Source organism: Hippopotamus amphibius, chromosome 13 (assembly GCF_030028045.1).
Source record: "Hippopotamus amphibius kiboko isolate mHipAmp2 chromosome 13, mHipAmp2.hap2, whole genome shotgun sequence".
Taxonomy (NCBI): domain Eukaryota; kingdom Metazoa; phylum Chordata; class Mammalia; order Artiodactyla; family Hippopotamidae; genus Hippopotamus; species Hippopotamus amphibius.
The window spans coordinates 19,990,957-20,013,429 of NC_080198.1; the positions used below are offsets into that span (position 1 = coordinate 19,990,957).

The 22,473-nt window shown below is 38.7% G+C and overlaps 1 protein-coding gene across 11 annotated transcripts in view; it reads right to left on the bottom strand.

Moving 5' to 3' along the window:
* The window catches only part of MITF (melanocyte inducing transcription factor), a 215,059-nt gene that overhangs the window by 60,603 nt on the left and 131,983 nt on the right, over nucleotides 1-22,473 (bottom strand). For 8 of the 11 annotated variants that reach the window (XM_057705490.1, XM_057705486.1, XM_057705481.1 and 5 more), the window contains one exon: nucleotides 21,684-21,933. In XM_057705490.1, coding sequence (XP_057561473.1) covers nucleotides 21,684-21,933 — 250 coding nt within the window. The remainder of the gene's footprint in view (nucleotides 1-21,683; nucleotides 21,934-22,473) is intronic. The other 3 variants (XM_057705482.1, XM_057705480.1, XM_057705485.1) reach the window with 1 other exon arrangement.

A 22,473-nucleotide genomic window follows, 5' to 3' on the forward strand; every position in this document is an offset into this window, starting at 1 on the left:
CCCTTTTTTATCCTCTTCTACCAGCTTTTGTCAACTCCAGCCCAAAAAGAAGGTCACTGGTTTACCAAGTGTCAGCCAGTGTCACCTCATGAGTCAACCAGGATAAGCACAGAGAACAAAGCTGTGGGAGGTGTTTGGATAAACAGCACCAGGAAGGATGAAAAGAAATTCAGGTAATGGTACCACACATATTATGCAAAACTAATTAAGGAGGAACTCTTGGAAGAAGAGAACAAGAGAGACAGAAAGGGTTTAGAAAAAGGAGGAGATAGGGAAGAACAACACATGGAAATATCACATTTTTTAATTCTGTGGAGAAAGGTTTTCTCTCATTGATGCAAAAATAAACCAGGTGCAACATAGCTGGGTGAGGTGAGCCTTAACTGGGAGCAGAGGAAGGGGCTGCCCATCCACTGTGATCAGAAGGGTAGCAGAGAAAGCCCCCACCACCGTCCACCATTATTTTCTCTGAAAATCCATCATTTCCCCCCAGTCCGCTTTCTCATGCCAGCAGAAGTCAAGTCCTTTTTTTCTTTTTTAATTTCATTTATTTTGGGGCTGCATTGGGTCTTCGTTGCTACATGCGGGCTTTCTCTAGTTGTGGCAAGTGGGGCTACTCTTCCTTGTGCTGTGTGGGCTTCTCATCATGGTGGCTTCTCTTGCTGCGGAGCACAGGCTCTAGGGGCACGGGCTTCAGTAGTTGTGGCACACAGGCTTAGTTGCTCCGTGGCACGTGGGATCTTCCTGGACCAGGGATAGAACCCATGTCCCCTACATAGTCAGGCGGATTCTCAACCACTGCGCCACCAGGAAAGTCCAAGTCCTATTAACATACATAGACTTCTTGGGGGAAATCATGTAAGTTACTCTCAGCAAGACTTCCTTGATTCATCAGATCTAAAAACAGGAGTACAGAAATGAACAAGTCACAGAAAACACGTGTCTGCTTTGCTGTCACGTCCCCCAGCAGACCCCAAGGAGAAATACCACCCAGAGGTAACCCAAGCCTAAAGAAAGCCTAAATAAAGCCAGTGGTCCTTAAAATAATTTCTGTCAGAAGTCACCTACATCTTTTTTTCTTTTTGCTTGCAATTGGTTAATTCAGAAATTCAGGTCTCCTGAATTTACATAGTCAGCAAGGACATTATTCTCCTTGGGCGAATATTCTCCAAGTGATTTCAGCAGAAACTTTCACGCTGTTAGGCCAAGGCAGCAGAGATTGTACAGGAGCTGGTGTTACCCTGAAGAGCGTTGGTGCGCATACTCTCAGAGGATGGACTGACACCCGCCCTGAGATGACGCTCCTTCTCAAGATCACCTGCCCAAGATGGTTCAGAGAGGAATAACAGGCTCACGCTCTCTCTACAAACAGTAGACAACACTTCCTCAAACTTCAGTCTGGCGACCCTGGCCAACACCTTTCCATAGCTTCCACTGCTCCTGGGATAAAGACACGAATCCTAAAGATGGTCTGCAAGGACCTGGGGGCTCTGGCTCTTGCCCACCTTTTAGCCTTGGACTACACAATTCTCACTCTCACTCTCTGCCCACAACCACCCAGACTTATTTTCTTATTTCCTGGAGCTGCCATGCCCTCTGGCACCGCAGGGCCTGGCCACAAGCTCTCCTTACACCGAAATGTTACCACCCCAGACTTCGCAGAGTTAACACCTACGCTTCCTTCAGCATGATCACGTTCAGAGAATTCTTCCCTGCACAAACTCTTCCCCTCCCTTTCACTGTATATTCCCACAGAACTTTCTTTCTTTCCTTCATAGCACACACTTGAGTTTTAAATTGTCCATTTGCCTTTTGGGGTGGTGCTGGGTGTGACGAAGTGTCCATCTCCTCCACTTTACAGTAAGCCTCCTGGAATCGCCCAAGAGTCACAATGGCTCCTGGCCAGCTAGACCTAGCTGCCTAAATGTATTGCTACTAACAGCAAAGAAGCAATGGGTGTGTCAGGAGAGGGATCAGCCAACCATGGAAGCAAAGAGCAAGGGGTCTGGAGAGAAGAATCCTGGGGAGGAGAACAAGGTCTATGTCTGGTTTTGATCAACGTTGGATTCTCTCATACACAGATGCTCGATAACGCTTTGTTCAATAAATGAATGAATATATACTCATTTCCCTTTCCTCTCTGTTCATTCATTCTACAAATAGGCAACTCCATCCTTCCTCCTCCCCTCCCCTCAATCTACTCTTTCAAAGGTCACAGTGACCTCCCAATGGAATCATCTGATGGACATGTTTCAATTCTTCACTTCTTGGACACCCATGTCATGCCTACAATTGATTAGCTGTTCTTCTACCTCCAAACTTTTCTGTCACATCAGGTTCTCCAAGTTTTGTTCCTAGCTTTTGCATCTCTTCATAGGTTCTCCATACTTTGTCCTTCTCTAGTGGTTCTAGTTCTTCTCAAGGCCCATATCTTCTCTCACAACACTTTCTCTGGTGACTTCATACTCTCTCTGGATTACAATGCTATACTACTGGGTCCCAAACGTGTGGCTCAAGTTCAGACTTGGCTCTAGAAGCAGATAGGTTCCCATAACCTGATCACAAGACCTTGGTCCATCTCTCCAGTCTCATCCCCAGCATGGCCAGCCTTCCCTTTGTTCTTTGTCAGCTGTCTGCTGCCACAGGGCCTTTGCACAGGCAGTTCCCTCTAACAAACTAAAATCTATTCACTCTTCAGACCACAGGCCAGGTGAATACAGGAAAGCCTTCTCTGACTCTTAACATCAAATCCTCCCAGCTTCCATATCCCTGTGCCCTTCTCTTGTCTGGTACCTGTTGACACTGAACCTATACATCATTTATGTGATGATCTGATTAGCATTTGCCTCCTCTATTAGCAGTGAGCTTCACAAGGGCCCATAAAAATCCTCAAGGCAAGAATAATGCCTTGGACATTGTTGGCACTCAATAAAAATTTGTTTTATATATTAACTCCCACTTCATATCTTTATAAGAATTAGTACAGAATAATGGTGACTAGCACGAGCTGTAAATCAAGTAGGTTTGACTTTGCTAGTTTGTGTGCTCATTTCTTCATTCATTCAATATGTTTTTTAAAGAGCATGTACTACATATTGGATACAATGGAAAATGCTCATCATCAGAGGTGAACAAAAGAGATACAATCAGAACTCTGGAAGATCTGAATCCTGGGCCTACCACTTACTAAGCATGTGCAGAGACGAGCAGTCAGCAAACTTTTTCTAGAAAGACCCAGAGAGTAGGTATTTTCAGCTTAGTGGGCCATGAATTCTCTGTTGCACTACTCGGCCCTCCACTGTAGTGTGAAAGCAGCCATGGACCATATGAAAATGAGTGAGCATGGCTGGATTCTAATAAAACTTTACAAAACAGGCAGTAGGCAGAACCTGGCCTGTGGACATTGTTTGCCAACCCCAGGTTTAGACCAATTTCTTAATCTCTATGTTCAGTTTTCTTCTATGTAAAATGGATATAGTGTCATATTTTCTTCTTTCTTCTTTTTATCTGGTAAGTTTTCCTTCACTTTACTGTTTAGTCTTTTTTAAATTAATGTTTTCTTCTTATGTCTCCTAAGACTTCTAGAGTCAATGCCTTCATAATTGATTCCCCCAATTATTTTGATAGCCTCCCCACCTCCAATCATACTCCTCTAAAACTGATAGATCTCCCACCTCTACCAGCTCTCAAAGATATGCACCTGACCCTCCCTCTCCTCTAAAATGAAAATAAATGAACAAACACATGGAAACAAACACAAACGCATGTCATCATTGGCTATCCAACACCCACTACATTGGATCCAAGCTCCTCAAGGTCCTGTACAGGCCCTGTATCACCTGGCCTCTGCTCACCCAACCAGCTTCGCCTCCCAACACTCCCTTGTTCTCACCTTCTACTATCTTGCATTTCACTGCTTTGCACCATTATCTAGAACATGTACCATGGGTTCCTTCCTCTCCTCTTGCAGTGCTCCCTTATCCTAGCCCCAACCCCATGGTTCCACTCAACATGAGCCACTCCAGGGAGACTTTTCTCACCTTCTGAGGCAGAAATGCAGTCCCTCTGTGTGCCCGCAGCACTTCCCAATAAGGCAGCCTGACTGCCTTCATCGTGGGAGAAAGGAACGTTGCAGGTGTTCGAAGGCTTTAAGGGCACTAGCTAATATTTGTGCAGTGTTTTCCTACTTGTCCTTCAAGACGCCACACAAAGGCAACCACCTGAGGAGCTGTGCTGTGCACTTCACATACATTAATTCATTAAATTGTCACAACTGAAGTTGATTCAGGTGTTTCTGCTCTAACTCCATCTGCACAGTCCTGAAAAAAATGTCATGTTCTGCAGAATCACACACTATGAATAACAAGGCATATAAGAAAAGAGAAGGTTAGGGGCACCCCCTCAAAAACCTCTGGACCTTTGTAACCAGAGCATGAATAACAACAATCAGTAAACTCTAATTCGACACCAGCTGGTTAAATTTCTACTGGCATTTGCAGCCAGCTTCACAGACAGTTTTCAACCCTGAGTCTTCTGCTTCCTCCCTTCAAAAGGTAGATCTTGGACGGTAAATGCTTCTAATGTAGATCATTTTTTAAAAATTAAAATCTGATCCTGAATATAGCCTTCATTTCATGTGCATTGTGTTAATATAGAGAGAAATGTCTCTATAGCTCTCGCCCTGCACTCAAATCCACAGAGAGTGGAGCACAATGGAAAGGCAAGCAGTTCTTGAATACTAGATGCCACTAAACCGGCAGGAGGGGCTGATGCTTTGTAAATATTCAGCTTATTGTAAAGTCTTCATCTATGGCTAAGGCTTTCTTTCTAAATATCATAAAGCTTGCACTGGACTGCTTCAAACTGTGGAAAGGGACAAAAGGAATTCCATGTTACAGCAGCATGAGTTCTTTATTTGCCATTAAGACTGGAGGTATTCACATTAAAGAACACATGGCAACAGAATAAGATATACTGATACTACACCCATTTTATAGATGAGGAAACTAAGATTTAAATTAGAGACTAAATTACCTGCCCAAGATTACCTAATGACAGAGCTGGGATTCAAAGGCAAGCTGTGTAATTCCAGATTTGTGTATTGAAGGAAAGAAAGAAGGAAAGAAGAAAAGAAGGAAGGATGGGAAGCAAGACGGGAGGAAGGGAGGAAAGCAGAAAGCAAAGCAGAGAGGGAGACAGGGAGGGAGATTAACATCTACAAAGGTGCACTCCAAGGTGAGGTGGTGGTGGGGGTGTGGGGAGAAAAAATTGAAAAAAAAAGGAAAGACTCCGGGAGAAAACATCAATTCTCTCTCTCTCTCTAATAAAAATGAGTATTAGTATGTAAACTAAAGGAAAATTAACAACAAAAAAATATATATAGAGAAGTGAATCACGCGCTCCTGCCCTCATACTCACACATCAATCATGAACACCCTTACCCTCAGCTCGTTTTCTGCTTAATAAAGAAAAGAACTAAAAGTTATAGAACATTCTGTGACCACAAATTATGTCAGAAAGGAATTTTTAGGTTAGAGATTTTAGTAAACCTGAGAATTAAATACTTAATATGGATTTTAAGATGTTTCTATAAAAAACTCGTGGCAGTTTGGTCAACTTCCTCATCATCTATTACTAAGAAGTCTGTGCCTTGTCTTTGCTTAAAAGGCCTTCAGGAAAGTTTCAGAGATGCAATAAGTGATAGCCAGTATTATTATTTTTATCAAAACACACAAAGACAAAATAATAAAACAACTAAATAACAATAAAAGAGGTTTTCCAAACCATCTTTTGTCACCCTCAAGAAGAAACTTAGAACTACAGTGGAACTCTTCTAAGCAATATGTACACTGGAAGTTCTTTATCATGACAACTCTTCTATGTATCTAATATTTAAAACAATCCTAATGTTTCTTTCAAGGGCTTTTTTTTAATGGATGAATCTTTTTTTTTCTAAGAAATTTTATTGAGCTACCATTGACATACGATAAACTGCATATATTTAAAGTGTACAAATTGATATTTTTTTTCTTATTAGCAATGTATATACGGCAATCCCAATCTCTTTCAAAGGCTTTTAAAGTCCTTTGTTGGGACTTCCCTGGTGGCACAGTGGTTAAGAAACCGCCTGCCAATGAAGGGGACACGGGTTCAATCTCTGGTCCAGGAAGATCCCACATATCACGGAGTAACTAAGCCCATGCGCCAGAACTACTGAGCCTGCGTTTTAGAGCCCAAGAGCCACAACTACTGAGCCCATGTGCCGTGACTACTGAAGCCCGCGCGCCTAGGACCTGTGCTCCTCAACAAGAGAAGCCACTGCACTGAGAAGCCCGAGAACCGCAGTGAAGAGTAGCCCCTGCTCACTGCAACTAGAGAAAGCCTGTGAGCAACAACGAAGACCCAATGCAGCCAATAAATAAATTTATTAAAAAAAAATTAAAAAAAATAAAATTAAAAAAATAAAGCCCTTTCTCATCTTCATCTTATCATGAATGAAATTTCAGTAATCTGTAGGTGGTCACCTCTCAAGAAAAAAGTGGAGACAGTTCACTGGATGTCAGTTAGGTGGGAACTCTGAGACCAGCTAGTCAGATGGGGAGACTGGGCCCCAGAAAGGCAACTTCTCCAAAGGCAACTTCATACTATGGGGTCCATGCCTGGGCATGGATACTATGCATGGATGTTTGATTTCAGGGCTGTAGTACTGATTGTTAAGTAGTGACGTTATAAGATAGGTTGAAGGGAATGGGCTTTTTTCTTATCTCAAGATAGTAAGTATCAGGAAAATAAGACAAATGGTTTAATAGCAAAAATAAGGTCAGCAAGTAGTTAGCAGTGAGTACAGAATACTCAAGGTGACGTTTCTGAAAGGTAAAAAAGAAAAAGATTAAAATTTTATATAAAATATAAGCAACAGGAGTTGGGCAGTGGCATCTTAGACTAGGAAAAAAACAAAAACCAAAAAACCAAAAAACCATGGGCAGAGCATGTAAAGAAGAAGTCTGGTAATCCCAGAGCTTATGAGTCAAAGCAGACTATATAATAATAATTACACAATTTGGTTAGTGATGAAAACTTTCTGAACACAGATAATGATTCCCATCAGTTGACTGGCTCTACAAAGTAGGCCCTGGGGCTCAGAGATGAGAGGCTGTGATTCAATGTATTTTGAATCTCTAATTGCCTAAAAATAATAATGCTTACAAAAGTGAACAGTTAATAAGATTGCATATGGTCACTTATTTTTAACCACAGTTCCAGATCCAAAACTGTTGACTTCCCAACCTATAAGGTAAAGTTTAATTTCAGAATCAGAGCATTCTGATAGCCTCTGACATCTTTTAATATTTCTTGAAAAGTTAGCCCCATTTTTTACCACTTTCCCCATAATTTTGTATAGGTAGGGATTTAACTGTTGCCTAATTTGGCTGTCAATCATCAAAACAAATTCTAAGGATTTTAAGTAATGGGTATAATTTGGGGAGAAGTTAAAAACAGTGGCCAAGCATCACACTCCCCTCCTCCAAAAAACAAAAAACCAAAATAAATAAATAAATAAAAGTCACTGTTAAGGGAACCTGGGTAGTCAGTTGATTTTTAAGAATCAAAATTCTTGCTGCTGAAATGTAACTCAATAGTTATTGGTTGAAATAATCTTTATATATCCCATATATGTCTAGAGAAATTAATTCCAGATTGTATGCAGAATCAACTTCCCTCACCTTTTGCCAAAACATTAACGTTTTGATCATTTCTCAAGAACCCACTATGTGGTTCAATCACCATGGACTTGGTGTGTGACTCTGGTTGAAATGCTGACGGCAGTGGGCAACGTGAATAAGGACTGTGCTAGACACAGTACTAACTGCTTTGCAAGCATCACGTCACTTATTTCTCACAGTAACCCTCTGAGCTAGGGACTTTATCCTTGTCATGCAGACAAGGACACTGAGGCTCAGAAAGGATTTGGGTACTGCCCATCTTCCTCCAGAGCGTCCACCCTTAAACATGTATGCTGCAACCAGAGGGCAGGTGTGGCACATAATCTAACATTTTGGAGCAAGAGTGCTTTGAATGAGCTTTCACTGAAACACGGAAACCCTAACAGAAAGCAAAGTAGGTCTAGGAAACAAGGTTCATGATCAGTGCAGAAGTTCACAAGAGGCATCTTTGGATTATTTCTGATTTTTTCCTCTTACGAGGGGAGAGGTAAGAAGATAATCCATGTCTTCTGGTGGAAGAAAAGGGTACTTCACGACTTCTACATGCGCCATGCCTCTTCTAAGGCTGCACCTGGGCCCACACGCTGGGTGTGCAAATTAAGGACTCCAGCATCAGAAAGAGTTGGTCTTCCCCATAGAGCTTCCAAAAATGAACATTTATTTTATTCCCACCCCGGGGGAAAGCTGGCCTCATGCACTGGATATACTGCCTTCCAGCAGAAAACTAATACTGAAAAAGAAAGAAAAACACTTTCTGTTGATGTCAATGCTTCAGTGTAAAAGGCCAAGACAAGACTATGGCCACGTCAGTAGAGACCTTTGATGTCAGAGACTGACCATCAAGGATCTGCTGCTTGTGAAATGATAGATGTTAGGATCCCTGGGACTTCTGAAAAGGGCGTTCTGTGTTATCATTAACAAAATCCCATTTGAAAAAGAGGAAAGTAGATTCCAGAAGTAGAGCTGAAATAACACTTAATAGTTGACGAAAACATTGCCTAAAAAGAAGTAGCTCTTAACCTTTTTTAAAAGTCAAATATTTCCAGGCCCTGTTTGATTAGGATTTGTGCTTTTAGTTTTTGTTGATTAAGAAAATATGTAAAAATAAGGAATACAATGAAATATATTGCCTTGGTATTAATCTGTACTTTGTTCACTGCAGCAGCATCAACATTTGAAAAAGAGATGTATGTGTAAGTAAGGTAGATATTTAATTTATAAATGCTTGTGGACAAATGGATCCATTGATCCCACAGAGGCACAATGGTTTCTGTAGCTTCAAGTGGGAACCACTGTATAATTTTAGACTTTCTTATTATTGTTCTGTCCCCAACTCATCTCCCCAAGATTTGGCAGGATTAATCTATTTTTATCAACTTTGCAAAAGTAGCTGCATATAAGGGGATGTACCCCATGTACAAAAGATCTAAAGAGCTATTGGATATTTTGTTAACTTCCGCTAACCAATTTTACCTGAAAGCAACATTTCCTTTGCTTGTCTTCCTCTTCCCCTCTCTCCTCAAAGTGCCTACCAAATGTACCACTGTTGGAGATTTCCATAACTCTTTATATGTTTACTTTAGGTCTAAGAGGTTGACTTTATTTGCACTAGCATTTCCCAATTTTTCTTATGTTTCTTACAAATTAACTTCTAGGTTTCTACAACAGTGGTTCTCAAACATAAGCCTGCATTAGAACCTTCCAGAGGGCTGGTTAAAACAAATTAATGGGCTCCGCCCTAGGATTTGTGGCTCAACAGGTTTGGGGCGAACCCAGGGAATTTGTGTTTCTAAAGAACTCCCAGGTAATGTAGGAGCCGCAGGCCCCAGACCACATTTTGAGAATCACTGAGCTACAGAAAACTTTTCCAGAAACACCTTTTACAGTTAAGTTCTACACACCTTAGCATCATGTCAAGCTGAATGAGGATTTTACATCAAAATTAAATGTCTTTCCAGAATGTTCTATCTTCCTCCCCTATGAGATATCAGTGGTCCTAAGTGTCAGTAAAAAATGGGCCCAATGTCCCACACTCTTAACACTGTATTATGAATCTATCAATGCTATGCTAATTAATGAGCTGAAAAAATTCTTTAGGTATATGATTTTAATATAAATTTGGGAAGGTACTGGGAAAATTGAAAGCAACTTTACAATGGCATGCATGTTTGTTAACACATTATTTTTAAGATGATAATAAAAATAAGCAATATACATTGAGGAAATATGTAACTCCAAACTCAGGAAATCATAAAATCTGGCAATAGAAAGATTTTTTTTCTTTCTGGAACTCATGGCATGGTTAATATTTTTACTCCCTGGATTTTCTCGCTTGTTATAATCAAACAAAAACACAACTTTACAGGCTCTTAGTATTTATATGAGGAACACATTAAATCTTTCCAACATAGTTTACTAATTCCAGTATAATCAATTCATTCTTTGCATTAAGAGTGACAAAGTATCTAATAAAATATAAATTATCATTTTAGGTGTATTATATCTGGTTTAATAAACAGTCAAAAACTCTTATCAAAACAGAAATTTTGGGAGCCTGGTAAAGAAGAAAAGAAGGAAAAAAAACTGTTTCATGGAATTATCAGCTGTGCTGAAAATTCCTAAAAATATACTGCAAGTTAACTGAGAAAAGAAATTGCCTCAGCAACATTAGCACAAATAAAAATTATATATAAAACTCCTTTAAAAAAGGTTTCAATAACTTACATGTTCATTCAGCTACTACTGAATATGTATTTAAAGAAGAACTAGGATTAACCGATCTCCTTTTCTTTCAATGTCTTTTTTTGCACCATGAACACTGATGAGATGCTTCTATGCTCCCAAGGCTTTAGTCATCTTTAACACACTGCACAGGTACTATTTAAATGTGACACGTGTAGGTTTGAGAAGAAACTGGATCAAGGTATGAGTAAGACGTGTGACTAACGAGTTATGAGCTGCCGCTGCTCAGGCCTGAATGGAAGGCTGTTGGGAGAGATGGGTCCAAATGCCACGTTACCAAGGGTGACTCTGCTGTGTTCTCCTAGGAAAGGGTGTTTTGACAGGAACTATCAACCATACATAAGCTATGTCAGCTAACATGGGCTCCAAAGGGTTGTGACAGGAAAATAAGGACTAAAACTTTTTGGTCTTCTTTGGTGGGGAGAAAGGCAGTAGGGAAGCAACTGTGTTGCGTGGGTATAATGGCGGCCAAGGAAGATTCTTGGAATTGATAATAATAATTACTATACTTATATTATTCATTCTTAACAACAACAAAGCAGAATCCTACACTGAGCACGTTCCATCTACCCAGCATTGTGCTAAATGCTTGAGATCTGTGTTAATACAGAGACCACAGCCCACACGTGCTACTAAGCACTGGAAATGTGGCCAGTGTGACTAAGGAAATGAACTTCTTATTTCATTTAAACTAAAATTTAAAGACTTACACTCAAATTAGTTATTGAAAATCTTTTAAATGTGTTTGAAGCAATCTGATAAGTGGATATGAATCTACCTTTTCCACTGCAAATCTCATAATATCTAAACACAGATCAGGAAATTCAATGAAAAGTCAGCATCTGAATGGAGACATTCCTATTGGTATAAAATACATACCTGATTTTGAAGACTTAGTATGAAAGACTTAATAGGGAGACTTAATAAGGGAAAAAAAAGAGAATGCAAAAACCTTGGTAATTCTTATACTGATTACATGTTGAAATGACAACATTTTGGATACAATGAATTAAATAAAACATTATTAAAACTGATTGCACCTGTTTCTTTTTACTGTTTTTAACATAACTAGAAAATTTAAATTTATAAATGTGGCTCACATTCTATTTCTATTGGGTAGTGTTGCTTTAAGTGAATTATCTCATTTAACCCTCACAAAAATTTTCCAGGCCAGACACTATTACCTCCATTTCACAGATGAGGACACTGAGACCCAGAAATAACAGGAAATGTTAAGCATTGGAGACTACTTTATCTGCTTCATATGCTCCACTTTTGAGTCATCTAATCTAATCCCAGATTTTTCAACAAGGATGCTGATCACAGTCGCATCTCAAAGCATAATGAAGCACATCAGTTGGCATTAAGGGGAATTTGGCATCCAAAGAATAATTTAGGGCAGTGTTTGGATACCAAGGTTACAAGGCTGAAGTCATAAGGTTCTGTAATTCTCATAAATTCAATCTTTTAAGATTAACCTGGCTGTCATAAATATCACCAAACACTTAACAATGCAGGAGGACCAAAGGCCATCACGACAGCCTGTCTTACCAGACGAAGGATTCAAATTAAATTCCATCAAATCACACTGAGTCAATACACTCTGACAAGCACCTCACATCCAAAACCTCCAAGGAGCCTGGAATTTTTTTTTCTAATTTGCTCCCCCTTTTTCTTCACCAAGAGACAAAAGAAAGCCCAAGAGAATGCTGAAAGGGGTAAAAGAAAATGCAACAAAGTTAATAGGGGACTATAGATGCCCTTCAGAATTTGTAAAAACACAAAAACAAGAGGGCGCGTTTCCATCACTGCACAATATTGCTTTTGTTTAAGGGCCAAGTCTCAGTCTTGAAACGTGTTGGTAATAAATCAGCAGGCATTATTTTAAATCAACCGGTTTTATGAAATAAGCCAAGAGTTGAAAGAGGCAGGACTAATTACCAACATTCCTTGATGAATTACTTAGCGGCGTGTGCTAAGTTAATGTGCGTCTACGTCTTGATCCCCAATTTTATCCCATACTTATTTCCCAGGAGGTAAAAAGAACATGTGGCTAATTAAGGCACCGATCTCCACAGCCAGAAGTACTCAAGGTAAGATTCCTTTCGAAAAAAAGAAAAGTTTCTTTGCCTGGTACTTATTAAGCTAATTTTTACTACTTCACTAGAAAAACAGAGCTAATCTTGTCACCTTTAGGCAGTCTGAACTACCATGCAGTGTTCTGAAAAAATGTTACATATTTGTAATTTAGCCAATAAGAATTTCTTAAGCCTTTCCTAACCAGCAGGAATGTCTCTGGTTTGTCGCTTCTAATTAAGTCTCAACAAAATTTCTAGCTCCTAAATTTTAATTATACAAAACTCAGGGCCAACAGGGGAGATTATGACAAAGCTATGCCTGGTGGTAAGGTAATAGAAATCTGAATTTTGCTTTTCATGTCGGGCCCCTTAACAACTTTTAAAAATTACTCACAACCTGGTGATTGAAATCCTTTTATTCATTTTTAATTTTCAGGACCCTTGTACCTCGCTATCTTTCCTTTAGAGAAGACCATTAGAATTACATAATGTGCACAAGTCTAGTAAACTCACCTGAAGAAGAATCTGGCTGCTCAAAAGAGTTACAGGTGAAGAAAAACTTTGCTAAGACTTCTAGTAAAATGCATTGAGATGCCCACTTAATTATATTAAGAATGTATGCAGATGCTCTACTGGTTAAAAAATAAAGCCTTTGACCACCACCATCTCCATTTCCAAAACCCATTCCAGAGGTAACGAGTAAGAACAGTTTGGTACACATTCATCTAGGTCCTTTTCTAGAACGTTCTCTAGTTTTTAAAACACTGTTTACAACCATTCTTTTTCTAGGACCATTCTCTACTTTAATAGCCTCCTATTTTATTTGCTTCATATGATCCAATTTTGATTCATCTCATCTTTGCAAAGCTACAAATTAATAGGTAAAAACATCTAACTTTATAAACGAGGTCTGAAAGACTAGTGTATTGTTGGGAGCTAAATTTTCCTTAAAGTTTAGGCTGATGCTCAAAGAAGTCAATAACAAGAGACATATTCAGGGCAAGAGCCAATATACTAGTACTGATTGCAGCTCTAACCTTGTGCAAAGCCACTGTACTAATTTACATATTTTTAAACACGGATCCCACCCACTTATTTTAGTAGGGCAACGTTAAAATTAGATTTTGCTTACACACGTCCACAATCTCTATTGTTCAACAGCGTACCTGCAGGAGGTGGCCTTTCAAATCTAAGTCCTTTTAATTGTTGGGATTATGTAGCTAAAATCTGTGAAGAAGATTCATGATCTTTTCAAACAGTAATATAAGATTTATGACAGCTGACATTATTCACTTAAAAGCAAACAGAAAAACAACCAGAACTGAAGTTCCAGTTTTAAGTGCTAAAATATAGCAAAAGTTATAATACTGCAGTGGGGCAAAGGAAGAAAAATTCGAAATGCATAATCTAAACCATAATCTCAGGAGAAAATTCATATTAAAAAAAAAAAAACTAGTGTGAGTCTACCAAATTGAGTATTTCAAAATTCATTTACAATAATACAAATGTATTATTAAAATGTATAGAACTATAAAGCATATGAATAGTGATAGCCTGGGCCAATAGGATTTTTAGAATATAAGTCATCTTGAGTTATGATGTTTGGATGTTGTTACAGAAACTTTCAGTGTAGTGCTTTTTGACCGATTATGATGACTATAAACCAGAAGTTACCACAGTGGTCAGTGTGGGTAGGTGATCTTTTTATACAGTAAGAACACATCCAGGTCTTCCATCTGGCATATCGTGGAGACTAACGGATACACTTTAATTATTCAATATGGATGGCCCCTTACTAATTCCAAATGCTTAAGATCATGTATCCTTCCATGAAGCCTGTGAGACTCCTCTATAGTTTCTCTTCGACCTCCCACTCTGCTCTAACATAGTCTGTTACTGGTGATTTTTTAGAAATGTTGAGAGACTGTCCTTGAGCTCTGTAGAAAACAGAGAGAAAGCAGCGTATGTGGCTATAAGCAGATAAGGTAGGCTGAGGAGGCTGTGGGACTTCAGTGACAATCTCTCTACGCATCAGTTTCCGCATGTGGAAGAGCGGGCTTATCCTGCTTATCCCACAGGGCTTCTAGAGGGATACATAAGATAAAAGATATGAAGGTTCGGCTTAGGACCTAATACAGCCAATAATTAATGTCTGTCCAGTCATCACCTGTCCTCCTCGAAGCTGCTTTAAGCAGTACCACAGGTATACCAGTAATGCCTATCAAAATGTTAAGCTATGGCCTGAAGCTCTGTGATAAACATTTGCTACCGGTCCCAGGTTACCATGTCAGCTGCAAAACTAAACACTGCTACTTCTGCCTCCTAAAGTTTCTCAGGTCATTCACTCCAGAAGAGGAACTACCACCAATAGTTAAGAAATTGGAGCCACGGAGTCCGACGGAGTGAGTTCGAATCCTGACTGAACCACTTACTTCATCAACTTCCGATGAGCCACTTGACCCCTTCACCTCAGTTCCTACATCTGTGAAATGGGGACACTAGTAATAAGTGTCCAGTGCTGGACATGCCAGCCATGACTGCTATTTTAACAGTCCTCTAAGAGGTACAGACTGGCTGGAAGGCAGGCGGCACATCTATAACAGCCTCAGTATCCTCTGAACACAACACAAAGAGAGGAGTTAAGAAAGATGTTGAACAGAAACTCAGCAATAGAAACAGGAATGTTTCTCAAGTCTTTTTTTATTTCATCACAACCCCCCCCCCGCCACCAAAGCAGCCTTTTTAGACCTTCCCCCTCCCCGCCAATTATCTCTCCTCTCATCCCCAACCAGAGGAGATTTTAGCAGGTGCATATATTGTATATCTGCTTATGTAATATGGCCCTTCAGTGGACCACAAACCATTATAACATCTTAGTTTTTTTTTTTTTCTTTTTGCCCTCCAAAAGCCAATATTTGCTCCTCTGGAGGACAATATCACCCCTGTTAAGAATCCATGTGATACAGGTCTCATCACATTGAAAAGAAATTACCATTTAAAGTCAGATACAAAAAGAGGCCCACTCCAATTTTCAGTCCTCATTTCTAGGCCCCAGACCAACGTACTCCCTTAAGATGCTACCCTGACCTCCAGTTATAGGATTATGAGAATTGTGTAAATGAGAAACGACTGCACCTATCAGTATGGCTTCTCTAAACAGCAAAAAAAGAGGAGCTGAGCAGCTGCCCCTCATGTAAACCCACAAGGTGACTCCAGTGATAGCAAAGTAGCTCTTTGAGAAGATAATAAAGATCCTTGTCCCTAAGGAGAAGGTGACCCTTCCAAACTTCCATGGCTCAGGTGTCCACTGAGCACGGCTGACGGATCCACAACCTGAGATCACACCACCCAGATTCTATGGTACCGCTTGGCCACACAAAAATGGCCACGTGCTCATAGTGGGAGAAATTGCTTCGACTGTGTGCCAATATTACCAAGTGAACATGGGATTATAGCTGATGTTTCAATGTTTCCAGAAAAGTGGAATTAATTCATACGCAGTGTTAAGGTTGACTCTTTTATTGTAGACAGTTGCTCTCCACAGGGCTGCTTTCAAGTGGACCAGGCCTAAAAATCTAAGCAAAAATGACTTTTTCAGTCAGCATTTCATCACTAGTTCTTAGTTACTAAAAGCAGCGGAGGCAGAAAAAGATGTCTAAAATTAATCAATGCACATTTACTGAGATGCATGCCCTATTTACCCTGGGTTAAGTTAGATTTAGATTTCACCAATGTAAGACAATTCTATGGGGCACTTTCTTGTGACAGCCCTGAGATTACTAACCCCCTGCCCACGGAAGTATGCATTCCCATTTGCGTGGGAAGCAAATGGGCCACTAGTCATTGCCCAGGCAAACGGGTGCACACTTGTATCACCAGAATGATCTAAGCGTTCCCAATACACAGGCTAAGAAGTCCCCATTCTGCCTAAGGGACAGGGAGTTTAAAGCAGTATTCTCAAAAGTACAGACAACCCAGAAAGAAAAGAAACTATTTCTTTCATTCCATCTGAAAAGGTGAACAAAGAAATATAGGGTTTACGTCTACCTGATCAGAACTACCTAATGCATTTCTTCAGATCTCGCTCCCACAAAACGGAACTGTAGGTTGGAAAGCAGCAGAAATCAGAAAGGCTGCACCCTAAACTGTTAACAGCAGCTTCCCTCCTGGGAGCTCGAGAGAGAGAAGAGGTGGAGGGAGGGAGGAAGAGTGTCCTGATGGATTCTCCTTCTACAGTGTTTAAATCAGTTCCAAATTAACAAGTATTGTCTATGATTTTTATTTTTATTTTTTTAAACTGGAATATAGAGGATTTACAATGTTGTGTTAGTTTCAGGTGTACAGCAAAGTGAATCAGTTATACATATACATATATCCACTCCTTTTTAGATTCTTTTCCCATATTGGTCATTACAGAGTACTGAGTAGAGTTACAATAAAAATGAGTTTTAAAGGGAAAGAAAATTACCTTACGTGCGACACTGAACACATCCAAGTGACACAACCAAGAGACTCAAAGACCCTGTAGGGAAACAAGGTCTCTAGGAAGATGAAGAGATGTTTGAGGAACGTGGAAACTGAATCCCTTTGTCCCCGAGAGAAGATGTGATCTTGTAGACACCACGTTTGATTCAAAACCAAAAGGACACCGAAGTTTAACAACAGTCCTGAAATCGAAGCTCGCTGCATGTTTGTGTAAGTCACACCGCCCAGTAACAAACATACATGATGGCCCATGGACTATGGGATTAGAAGAATTCTCAGATGTCATTTCTTATGGGGTCAGCACCTCTAGCAAGATTCCCTAACTAAGGGGACCAAGGCAAGCCGATCTGAGACATGCTGTATCTGTTCCTGCTTCTTTTGGCCAATGTGATGCTAATAAGGTTTTGTATTCCTGCCTAAATAAACCAGGAAGAAAATTAAATGCATAATTGGTTGTGGGAGCCATCCCTTCTAATTTATAACCCGCCAACTCACCTATAACTCCACACACCTTCTTCATGTTTCTGTCTTATACCTAAAGAATAAGCCACACCTTGACAATTCAACACCAGGTAGATTTCATAAATTACAGAGAAAGGCCAGCAATTCAATCACCTACCCTTTCCCTCATCTATGAAATCTCATAGAATGTTGGTTGTCGGACAGGGTGACAAGGAAGCAGGACATCCATCCATCCTGACTTGCTAGAATCAGTATCTAAATGGGATGCCACACCATGAGACAACCAGCAAACAAATGCCAACGTGAATTTAGTTTACAATATAGAGGGCCCTGGCAAAATGTGTTTCAGTATCTGATGAACAGCATTCTCATTCTGCAGTAATCTGCCTAATTCCTTGGATTATCTGAGATGATTTGGAAAAAAGGAAAAATTTAAAAATAAATTCCTTCAAACTACTTAAAAGAAAATATCCTAAAGTTACCAAAAATACACAATTTTTTCTTTAAAATTCATTTAACCTTTTTCCTAAGGAGAAAGAAAAATTCAGTATACAATTTATTCCAGAGAGAACGCCTTGCCTTTAAATTTTTAAATTCCAAGGTGAAAAAAAGAAGGAAGGGAGGTAAAGAGGGAAATCCTTGACAATTGCCTATAAATTTCTAAGCAGAGGAACGCTTTTAAACTATAAACTAATGTTTTCAAGTTATATACTGTCAAGAGTCCACACGGGGAGGAATTCTGATGAACCTGCCAGTCGAAGATCAGAGCAACCAAGTGTTTCTATAATCAGTCAGAGTTAGAGAGATGAGACAGTGAAAATGCATGCTTGATGGATGTACAGATGAAAATGCAGTGGTTGGTATGTGATGCTTCTTCAGCCACGAGACCCCACATGTGTCCATAAGGCTGGTCCCTGGTTCCTCTGCTTTTGTCTGAAAGGAGCTAGATCAAATTTCAAACCTCAGGCTTGCATGTCAATAAAACTCACCTGTGGAAGAAACTGCTTCCATTAATGGTTTTTAATGACATACTTTGTTAACCCTTAGTTTGAAATACAGAGTGTGTTCACTACTGTGAAAAATGCATTATGCACTCCAAGAATTGGTTAATTTATGACAAAGTATCCTTAAATTACAATACCCAATCGAATAGGACTGTTCTTAAGAAACCTGAAGGATATCTCCAATATGTAAATACAAAGCAATAAGATGAATCATTCCATATCACCTAACATAAAAATCAATAGAAGTAAAAATCAGAAATTAATTAAATCAATGTAGAAACCAGAGGCTAAAACTGCAAAGCTTCGTGTAGACTAAACGATGCCCATGTGAGGAATAAGTAATGCAAATTTCCAATCCCTATGAATTCCAAAGACTAGTCTTAAATTTACTAGAAGCTGTCAACAACTTAAAACATGCTTTATGAAGCTTCACATTTTAAGCATAACTCTGCAAAAGAAAAGGGATTAGCCAGAAAACACTAATTTAGCTTTTCAGAATCAGTCATTCAACCCACCAGCAGCAAAGTGTTGGTAACATGAGTTTGTGCGCGTGATTTTCTACCAAGTTCTTGCAAACCAGTGGGAGGAGAGATTTACCCAGGATTCTTCAGCACACGCTAGCATGTCTGACTGTATACATCCACCTCCACTGAGAAGCAGGTATGTTCTGTTTTAGCAATTTAAATCGTTAAAAATTAAATGATGAATTTACTCAGACTATACTATTAGAAAAAATATTTATTCAATATAATCTGTATCATTATGCATAAATCAGTACACTTGGTGTTACTCCTTAAAAATGTATACTCATAGAAAAATGGGCCAATGTTAAGCAAATTAACTGTTTTTCTATTAACCATTTGCTTCATAAGAATATACTTATGATTTAAAAACTGTAAAAGAGAAAAGAAAAAAATGACAATATTTCTCTCACCTTTCTGTAATAATTCATATTTTCATACATAAAACTTTTGAAAATATGCCAATTATTTTTATAAATTACTAAGTATTTAAATATTTGAAGTAATCATTTATGATACTCTCCTTTAAAATGTAATTTGAATCTCAGCATGCCATCTTATATGAAATTGTATATTTTTATTTGATCTTCCACTTAAGGATACTAAAACCTGTCTAAATAGCTACCAAACCTATCCACATTGCTATGCCTACACTTCTTTCTTTTCATTTTTATGACACACTTCACTAATTTATATAACTGAAGTATAAAAATGCACAAGTTAGAGATAAACTAATTCAGTATGAAATATAAATTTACCATTTGTTCATTTGTATTTAGATTATTAGGTCTCCCAGTTCTAACAATTTATTTGTGCTTTAACTTTGGACATATTTCTGGCATAACTAAATTGAGGGTTGCAGCTAAGGCCAGTGTTACTAGGACATAATAACATATAAGGAAAAACGGGTATATTATTCAAACCAATTAGTATAGATTTTCATTTTAGTCATTTCACAATTACATATTTTAAGTATAAAAACTTTTTTAAACAATGTCCATTTTTAAAATGATATGGAAATATTTCAATATATTTGGGTAATTTCTCTTCCATGGATATAACTGCCTTAATAGGAATACAGATTTCAACTAATATACTTTAATATAATATCAAGCATTACCTTCAAATTAGATATAAACCACTACTAACACAAATCTGTGTCATCTCTTCTAAAATTTGTCCTTCGGGTTAATAAAAAATAGACTATTATAGTAAATAAAAGAGACATATTTCTCCACATTTTATTTTATTATTACTTAATTCATACAACTTTAAATAATCTAAGGTATAGACAAAACAATTATGATTCTTATGGACACCAGACAACTTAAGTCTTAATTAAATCTTAGATCTATAAAAACCTAGTGATTGTCAATTTTCATCCAAGCAGAACAGAAAGATTTAACGTATAATCTATTTCCAAGAGAAAACCTTGCCTTTACTTGGGGGGGCAGTGCATAAAATACCCATTAATTGGGGCAATATCCAGAACTTTAATCACATTAGAGTAAAATTTTATGCTAAACCATTTGTATCTTTTTCACCTAACAAAATTTTAATTGGTTTCTCTATGAAAGAGTTTCAGTACTCCATCACTACATTTTAAGAGTCTTTGCAAATAAGAAAACAACTGACTTAAAATTTGTTTTTAAAGAATCCCTTTCCTACTTCCTGGTAAGGATCATAGATTGCTTCCCAATTATAACACAGCATCCCTTCTATGTGCTTTCATAGTAAACTTTAAATAGTGGGAGATGTCCTTTCTGAGCACAGGAATGAATACAAAGACCAACAATGAATTACCGGCGGGTAAAGTTCACATTGTTGAATGAAAGTAACACTTGGGACACTTCAGAATGAATCAATTAGGTGATGAAATTAAAAAAATTGAAAAGTAAGGAAGTCCCCTTCCTTACTTTTTAACTTTACTTGCATCAGTCACATTTAAGAGTTGGAATGTTTATCTTTAAACAAGGAGTACCTCCCAATGTGATGTGTGGAGGACACATGTGTGAGATGGAATTCTATTCTTAGACTTGTTACAATTTTCCCTAGTAATTAGGAAGCTATATGTCCCTGATAGAATGATGCTAACAAGCTCCTGCAGCTTCTACTCTAGCAAGAAATCAAAGGGACCCAAAACAGACGACTCACTTCAGTTAAAGGATTATGCAGTCTGGTTATTAAAGCATAGAAAGTACTTCTACTGTTTTATATCTGAAGAGACTTTCTAAAAGAGTCAGATTCTACAGCCAAGATTAATTACTCAAGAAAGAAGAAAACTAAAGAATGGCCATGGTATGTATTTAGGGAAAAAATATGCACAAGTTATTAGAAGAGGCTCATTTCAGATAACTTGTACATTTTGAAACTTTCCCAAAGAAAGATGGAAAGATATCCTTATAACAAACATCTATTCCTCCTTGTAATTTCTCATGAAACATCAATACTCTTCCCCCACTGAGTGAGGATTACTTTTAAATTTACAGTTAGTTGGCATCCTTCTTTGGAAATACAAAGGCATGTAGAAATCAATGGAGTTGACATGGATATGATTCAGATGGGTCAATATAACCATACACACGATGAGATAAAGAAAACACCCAGAAAATGGAAAACATTGAAGAAGAAGGCTTGGCCCAACCAACAAGAGTGACACTCACGTACCTTAAGGACTTCCATCGGCACCTGGGTGGCAGAGGGGAGGGTGGTGGGCACACTGACGTTTATGGCTGGTGTCTGACTCACGGGCACTCTCTGTTGCATGAACTGGGCCGCCTGCAGCTTCTGCTGCTGCTCCCTGCGTTCCTGCTCCTGCATCTGCTCACGCATGAGTTGCTGGCGTAGCAAGATGCGTGATGTCATACTGGAGGAGCTTATCGGAGGCTTGGAGGCCCCAGGATGCTCCTCGGAACTGCTGTAGGAAAACCAAAAAACACCTAGTTAGTTCCTAATGAGACCCTTCATTTGCATTTTGGGGTATCCTAAATTACACCAAACTATGAAATAAGCCTATGCAAATATAATCAGGTCACGGAGTAGTATTCCACCTGATTGAAAAATCAAGAGCTGATGGGATTTAAGTCATCAGAAGTTGAATTAAAATGTCAGCCTGATTGCATCCAGGCATTTTTATCATACAGCTTATTTTTTCGAAGTTTTATATCACATACTACTCATCACCACCAAATATAGTGTCACCATATGAAGTGCCAAACAGCGAGGCGTCATAATGGCACCCAGATTTCCACATTTAAAAATAAATTGCTTCATTTCCTTTTTTATAGCCAAATCTAACCAAATAACTACTCCTACATGCCATCTAAATTCCTTGAAGATATCTAAAATGTTTACTAACACAGAACAGTTTAAAGAAAAGGTGAATGTTGTCAGGAGGAAATTTTTCTATGATATAGGAAGTAAAAATTATTAATGAAGGAAGCATTTGGACCAGAAT